Raw genomic sequence first — 7,210 nt, forward strand, 5'->3', positions numbered from 1 at the left:
GAGGTTGGGGACACTGCTGGGTTGATGGGATCCTGCTCAGGCTGCTGGCTGAACAGCACTGGGAAGGGGAGGTAAGTATGACCCCAGGACAGTACTGCAGATAGCCACTGGCTTGTACCCTGCATCCTGGAGCTGTAGGAATTTTAAAGCTTCCAGTCTAGCAGAAGCCAGGACAGCTGGGGTGGAGGGACCCAGGTAGTTGTGTCGGGCTTAGGTGAGCTTGATGGGATGATGACCTGGGATGGGTCTCTCAGACTGCACATCATCTTGGTGTCTTTAGGGGACTGGGCAGGTTGGGACAGCCTGTCGATGTCCCCAGCTGCCCTAACCTGCATTCACCATCTCATTTGAAAGTGACACTGGGCAAGAATTCCCAGCTTGCAACCTATTGCCAAGGGGGTGTCTGTGGCCTGCTTTCATTCCTGTTTGCTTTTCTGGCCTGTGTGATACCTGGCCCCCTCTCCTGCTCAGGGTCCTGACATTTTTGTAGCTGTCCCATGATGGTGTTCAGAGGGTCCATGGTGGGTGGGGCCTGCCTTTGCATGGTAGGATGCTTGGCTTCAGTGTCCTGTGGCTGACATGGGAGCCTGAGGTTGGAGCCTGAGATTGGTCTGAAAGTGTTGTGCATCCCCAGCTTCCTCACTGCCTCTGCTTCCGCTGCTGTCTGCTGGTCCTGGAGCTGGGTTTGCACTCATACCTCCATCTTAGCCTAGGACTGAGAACACAGGTGTCCCCTGGATTTCTTTCTCAAGAGTGTTGCCACCAGCAACGCCCTGAAACAATAGGATTGTCTTGGGCTTATGGAGGCCAGGATTTGTGTACAGCTGTCTGTCGGGCTACATTCCTTGAAACACCAGGGAGAGATGTGCTCCACATTCTGCACCTCTGCAAGAGTCCATGAACACGTTTGGCTTGTCCCTGGTCTTCCATTTCTGTCTAGATGTCTGTCTTCATAAAGTCACATTGTATTAGGCCCCACCCTAATACTACAGTTAAATGGGCCCACATGGTCCAGGTTCTTGTGTACTTCAAGGAAAGAATTGAGAGTATACTTTGTATATATTAAGTTTATTGAAAATCCTGGAGCAGCAGTAGGAACATAAGCTTCTAGTATGTATGTGTGCATATGTGTATTTTTGGTACCAGGAATCAAACTCAAGACCTTGTGCTTGCCAGGCAGGCACTGTGCCACTGAGCTATGACCTGGGCCAGGATTCCAGTATTTATACGGGTGGACACCCCTAGTCCTGGATGTCTGTGCCGTTTCTCTGCAGTCTGTCCGGCCTCATAAATTCGCGGGGTGGTCGTGTTTTTAGGGTTGAATGGGGAGAAGGGAGGTGGCTCACACAACTTCCAGTTCTAGGGTTACAGAAGCATGGATAACCTTTCGGCTGCTGTAAGGGTTACAGTTGAAGGAAAGGAAGGGAGTACCTTGGCTCCTTTGCTTCTGATTGTACTACTAAGGCTCTATTTTATTTGTCTTTTTTTTTTTTTTGGCGGAACCGGGGATTGAACTCGGGCTCTTGCTTTTGCCAGGGAAGCGCTTATTCCACTGAGCCATCTCTCCGGCCCCTATTTGTCCTTTTGAAGGCATAATCTTGCTGTGCAGTTCAGGCTGCCCTGAACTCACTTTGTAGCCCAAGCTGGTCTTGCACTCAGGGTGATCGCCTGTCTCGGCTTCCTGAGTGCTGGGATTGCAGGGGTGCAGCTCCACGCCCCGCTGGCTGGGAGCTTTCTGGAGAGGCTTTAGCGTTTGCGTGGCCTCCGAGGGAAGATCCAGTTTCCTGCCTCCTTCCCACCCCAAGACCTCCGCGTAGTCCGGCGTCAGAGCCTCTCTGGCCTGCACACTTCTGCTTCCTGCTCCCCTCTTCCAGCCCCTCCGGGCTCCGCCCCGGCCCGCCCGCCGGCCCGCCTAGCTCGCAGAAGCCCTGCCCTGCGACCCCGGAAGGAGTTGGCAGAGGCGTTGCCTGCGTTCGGCGTCTATGGCAGGCACCCGTCTGCGGGAGCTGCAGGCCGTAGACACCGAGCTCAGCGCGGACACCGTGGAGTGGTGCCCGCTGGAGGGCTGTCGGCGCCTGCTGGCCTGCGGCACCTACCAGCTGCGTGACTCCGGGGACGAGGTGCTGTGGATGGGGGGACAGGAAGGGGCCGGGGAATCCGGGTACCTCAGGCGGGAGACCAGAAGCATCTGCCCATGCAGGGTGTTGGCGCGGCACGATAGCCGTCTCTGGGCTACGTGGAAACTTCATGCTGCGCCCAGAGAATTCACTTACTATTGGTCGTAGCCAGGAAAGAGCTCAGACCACTGAGGCTGAGTTCTGCTTCTAGACAGAGCTTGTCTTGGGAAGCCTCCTCTGGATTCCCCTGGGTCCTTGCCTCTGTTAATCAGAGAAGGTGTATTTTTTCTAGGGCTGGTCGACTGAGCAGCCACAAGTCCGCCTAGGCCGCGTCCACCTGTACATTTTCAGCGAGGACGACTCTGCTTATCCTCTGGTCGAGGTCCAAAGGAGAGATACCCCCGGAGTGCTGGACATGAAATGGTAGCGCTTTGGAGACCGCCCCACCTGGCCTGGCACTTGTGCTGAGTATCTATCTGTTCACGTAATGGGATCTGGTGTCTGAGGGCCTTCGCCAAGATAGGAAGCCGCTGTGCTGTGCTCCCGTCTTTGCTGCCCCACCACCTGTTGGCAGTTGGTCAGGAACATGTTTCTTTGGGGCTTGTGGCCCTTGTTTCCCAGGCTAGAGTGAGGATCAGTCTGGGAAGCAACAGGATTTCTGACTTTGTGTGCTGGGGGTCCTTTGGGCTAGCTGTAGGATTGTGGGCTCTAACTCGGCTTTGAGCTGAAACTAAGTGATAAACCCTGGAACAGTAATTCTCCCTGTGCTGCTGCCTGCCTGGGCGCTGATGGTGCACTCTCTCCCCAGGTGCCATGTCCCGGTGGCCGGCTGTGGCATCTTGGCTGTGGCAGATGCCAGTGGGTCTGTGGAGTTGCTCCGCCTGGTGCAATCTGAGGTGCGTGCCTGGCTCTGGGAGTAGAGAGGGCTGCAGGGTTAGACTGTTTCCTAAAGCAGTCTGTTTGGTGCTGGAATTGTTCTGAACATTTTAAGGAGGCACAGGGTTTAACTTGTACTGGGTTCTAGGAAGAGGAGGTCACCTCAGGTGACCCCACAGAAGAGCTATGGTGACAAGCTGTTCACAGAGACAGCAGGACAGGGATGTCTAGGGTTGATAGGGAAGTTGAGAATGGCAGTGGTGTTCCCATGTGAAAATGGGTCTCAGGATAGCAGCGGGTTCCTGTGTGATTGGTTTCTGAGGTTTCACAGTGATCTGATTCTGTCCTGTGGCAAAATGAATTCATGTGTCGAAAGATGCTGGGGAACAGGGAGCCACCTAAGTGAAGTGATGTCACCTGTTCCCAGCCTCCTGCTAACAAGGAGTAAGGGACATACTAGCAGGTGCTGCAGTAGAACTGAGTGAAGATCCTTGAGCTAATTCATAGTGTTGAGGGCCTGGGTGGAAGGGCCTGCTCAGAGCAGTCACTCATTCTGGGGATGAGGGAAGGAAATGGCCAAAACCAGATACCAGGCAGAAGCACGTACATCTGGGAAGGGGCTTGAATTCCACTGGGTGGCTACTGATGTTTGTTACCAATATTCAGATGTTTAGGTAATAAAACCCCTAGTCCTAGACAAAAGAAGTACCACTTCAGTGCTGTGATGGCTTCTGAAATGGATGATGAGAAAAGTTCCCAGTGTTCCCATCTCTGGGGACTGAATGGGCCAGGTCCCCTGGAGGCCTGGGTGGTGCCCAGCCTGTGTCTTTTAGAGCTCACAGAGGCAGCATCATGTCGGAGAACAGAGGGTGAGGCAAGAAACCATCTTGTCCCCAGGTCATATGTGTGGGGATCTGCAGCCCTGCACAGTGCCTGGTATGTGGCCGACTGGCAGTGTTTGGTGCCTTGTGTCCTCCTGGGGGATGAAGAGGGGGGTGAGGTATGTGGCTCCCTTCTCACCAGTAGGAGAGCAGGCCCTTCCTGGAGCCTTGGTCCCGCCTATTGCTGGGGGAGGAGCGTCTGGCCTTGTCACTGGATTGGTCCACTGGGAAACGAGGAAGGTAAGGCTCAGGCTTGGCCAGGGGCCCTCATTCTTACCTCTGTCTTCATACTAGCCCTGATCTAAAAACCAGGAGAGTCCTAGCATGCTAAATGAATGGTGATGTCACTGGGGGAAGCTAATGGTTCCCTCATCTCTGTGTCTAGGTCCAGTGACCAGCCCTTGAAGATCATCAGCAGTGACTCCAAGGGGAAGCTGCACCTCCTCATGCTGGAGGAGGCGGGGCCCAGGGTGCAGCAGGTGGCCACGTGGCAGGCCCACCACTTTGAGGCCTGGGTCGCTGCTTTCAATTACTGGCAGACAGAAGTCGTGTATTCAGGTCAGTGTACCTCTGCTGGATGTTGTTATGATTGGCGTGATGAGGAACATGGGTGAAGGAGGCAGGAAATGGGGCTCTGGTGAGGTACGGCCAGCCTGTGTGGAGACTTGAGTTTCCTGATAGCCCTGTGGCCGGCAGCACTTCCTGTCCCACAGGGAACCATACCTCTTGCCTGTGCTTAGCGTGAGTACCTTCTGACCTTGCCTAGTCCCATTTCTAGCACTGTTCCCACACTTCTTCCCATCTGCTGGTCTCCTTGATTTCAGGCTATACTTTACCTTTTGAAGGAATAGGAATCATGAAGGAAATAAGGTGAATTTTCTGGTCTTTTGGGTGGTTTGTGCTTAGGGATACCAATGTGGCAGGAGAAATCAACAGCTGGGAGCAGAGGAGCTCAGGGAGCACCTCATGTGCAGGTGGAGATAAATCATGCGCAATAGAGATGCTGGGCTTTGGAAGAAGACAGAAGAGGAGCCACCAGATTTGCAAAGAGCTGAAGATGGAACCCTGGGAAATTATATCACTGAACTACATTTCCATTCCTTTTTTTTTTTTTTCCCCAAGAGGGTCTTGGTTGAGCAGGCTGGCCTTGGGCTTGGGAACCTGTTGCCTAAGGCTCCCAAGTAGCTAGGATGATAGGTGTGCCACAGTGTGCCAGACCACATTTTTGTGAATTCCACCAGGATGGGGGAGGGCCAGGAATGGTCTTTTTTTTTTTTTTTGCAGAACTAGGGATTGAACTCAGGCCCTTGCACTTGCCAGGCAAGTGCTTATTCTACTGAGCCATCTCCCCAGCCCCCAGGAGTGTTCTGTTCAGCCTTCCCTGCAGGCTTTTCTGCCCAGGCCCATGTGCCAGTGTTTTTGCTGGTGGCCGCAGCTCCCGGGTTTTTAATCCCAGGAAGCTTCTTGGGCCACTCAGCATGTCTGGGCCCTCTCTGCCTGGCTGATCATGGCCTATCGTTCCTGCCAGCCCTTTTCCAACATTGCTGCCCCTTTCTGTCTGTACAGAGTTGTTCCGTTTCTCCAGCTTCTTGTTGGTTTCCTACCACCCTTGCCAAACAACCCTGTGGGTGAACATGGCCTGCCCACTAGGTCGGAAGCCTGCAAACCATATTGGCCCCTGTGTCTTTTACCTTCCTGTAGTTCCCATCTTGGTTTTCATTTTTGCTCAGCGATGTAACCTATGGCCTCACATGTGTTAGGCATGTGCTCAGTCTCATCCTAACTTGTTTTCTAAGCTTCTCTCAGAATCACCCACCCCTTGTCTTGGACACAGCTGCCTTTTGGAAGTAAGGAAGATGCACAGGTGTCAGAGTGGTAGTACTTCTGAAAGGGAGGTTCTGCCCTGACCCTGGTCGGCCCTGCTCCTCAGCTTTTCTTCCACACCCCCTGATGCCACCTTCTGTCCTGTCTTTATCCTTTGCGGTTCCCCACCAGCCAGTGCAGGGTCCTTTCCCTGTGGATTACAAAGGAGTTCCCTTGGCAGCTCAGGGGTGTGCACTTTTGTCTGCTGCTTCTGGTAGGCAGTTCCCTGGAAGGCATCAGCCTGGGCAGGTGGGACTGTGATGCCAGAGCCTAAAGGCAGATGCTTTCCCTGTAACCCTGTGTCACGTGTCTCTTCTGCTTCCTAGTCTCACCCAGGGACTTCACAGACCCCCCAGCTTCCCTGCTATCAGTGCCATGACACTAGGCTTCTGTGTCCACACAGGTGGAGACGATGGCCTCTTGAAAGGCTGGGACACCAGGACCTCTGGCTTGTGTGTCTTCACCAGCTCAAGGTAACAGCCCAGGGTCGGTGCGGGATCCAGACCCAGCCCAAGGGCCCCTGCCCCACCGGTGCTCAGGCTGGCTGTTGTCTGCAGCCATGCCATGGGTGTGTGCAGTGTCCAATGCAGCCTGCATCGGGAGCACATCCTGGCCACAGGGAGGTGAGTGCCTGCCCTTCCATGGTGCCACAGCCCACTCTGCAAGTGTGTAGGTCCGTGAGGGGACAGGAAGAATGGGACAGGTCTCCTGGGAGGTGTCCTGCCTTTGGGAGGGACTAAGCACTGGTTCTACCCACCTTGGGCTTCCAGCTATGATGAGCATGTGCTCCTGTGGGACACACGGAACATGAAGCAACCACTGGCCGATGCTCATGTGCAGGGTGGGGTGTGGAGGCTCAAGTGGCACCCCTTCCACTGCGACCTCCTCCTGGCCGCCTGCATGCACCACGGCTTTGCGATCCTCGACTGCCATGAGGTCACAGGTATGTGGGCATGTGTAGCTGGCTGGGCTCTGTGACCCCTCCTGTCACGGACTTACTGTTCCCCTCAGTTTCCACACCTGCTCTTATCTGTTTCTCATCAGCCATTAGCTCCTCTTACATTCTGTAACTGGCCCTGCTCAGTCACTTGCAAGAGGCTGGCCCTTGCCGCTCTCAGGCAGCCCACCTCAGTTCTTGCCTGGGAGCCACATGGCAGAGCCCTGCATGTTCTGAGCCCAGCTCTTGCAGTGGCCTTGCTTCTGAGGATGCCGGCTGTTTCTGGGTCCTCCGTCCTGTTGCCCTGCTTACCAGCCTCCCCCACCTGCCCTGCCTGTGCTCCTCTCTTCCACACCCCCCTTTCTTGCTCGCTCAAGTGCTTTAGCTTTGGAGATGGGAACATCTCTCACCCTAAAATATCAGAGGTCTGCTCTCCCCCTGTACAGTGCCCATTTCCTCAGTGTTGTGTTTGCCATGTCCTGAACACTTCAGTTTGTTAGAACTTTCTTCTCGCCATTACAGGTATTTTTCAGTCT

The 7,210-nt window shown here is 54.4% G+C and overlaps 1 protein-coding gene across 2 annotated transcripts in view; it reads left to right on the forward strand.

Moving 5' to 3' along the window:
• The first annotated feature begins 1,956 nt into the window (after positions 1-1,956).
• Dph7 (diphthamide biosynthesis 7) overlaps positions 1,957-7,210 on the forward strand; it is a 14,234-nt gene continuing 8,980 nt past the window's right edge. Inside the window, exons 1-8 of one of the 2 annotated variants that reach the window (XM_023700499.1) lie at positions 1,957-2,120; positions 2,410-2,540; positions 2,926-3,013; positions 4,020-4,114; positions 4,260-4,432; positions 6,141-6,210; positions 6,295-6,360; positions 6,508-6,680. In XM_023700499.1, coding sequence (XP_023556267.1) covers positions 1,983-2,120; positions 2,410-2,540; positions 2,926-3,013; positions 4,020-4,114; positions 4,260-4,432; positions 6,141-6,210; positions 6,295-6,360; positions 6,508-6,680 — 934 coding nt within the window. In that variant the 5' untranslated portion in view covers positions 1,957-1,982. The remainder of the gene's footprint in view (positions 2,121-2,409; positions 2,541-2,925; positions 3,014-4,019; positions 4,115-4,259; positions 4,433-6,140; positions 6,211-6,294; positions 6,361-6,507; positions 6,681-7,210) is intronic. The other variant, XM_023700500.1, reaches the window with a different exon arrangement.

Source organism: Octodon degus, unplaced genomic scaffold (genome assembly GCF_000260255.1).
Source record: "Octodon degus isolate 3935 unplaced genomic scaffold, OctDeg1.0 scaffold00123, whole genome shotgun sequence".
In the NCBI taxonomy this organism is placed as follows: domain Eukaryota; kingdom Metazoa; phylum Chordata; class Mammalia; order Rodentia; family Octodontidae; genus Octodon; species Octodon degus.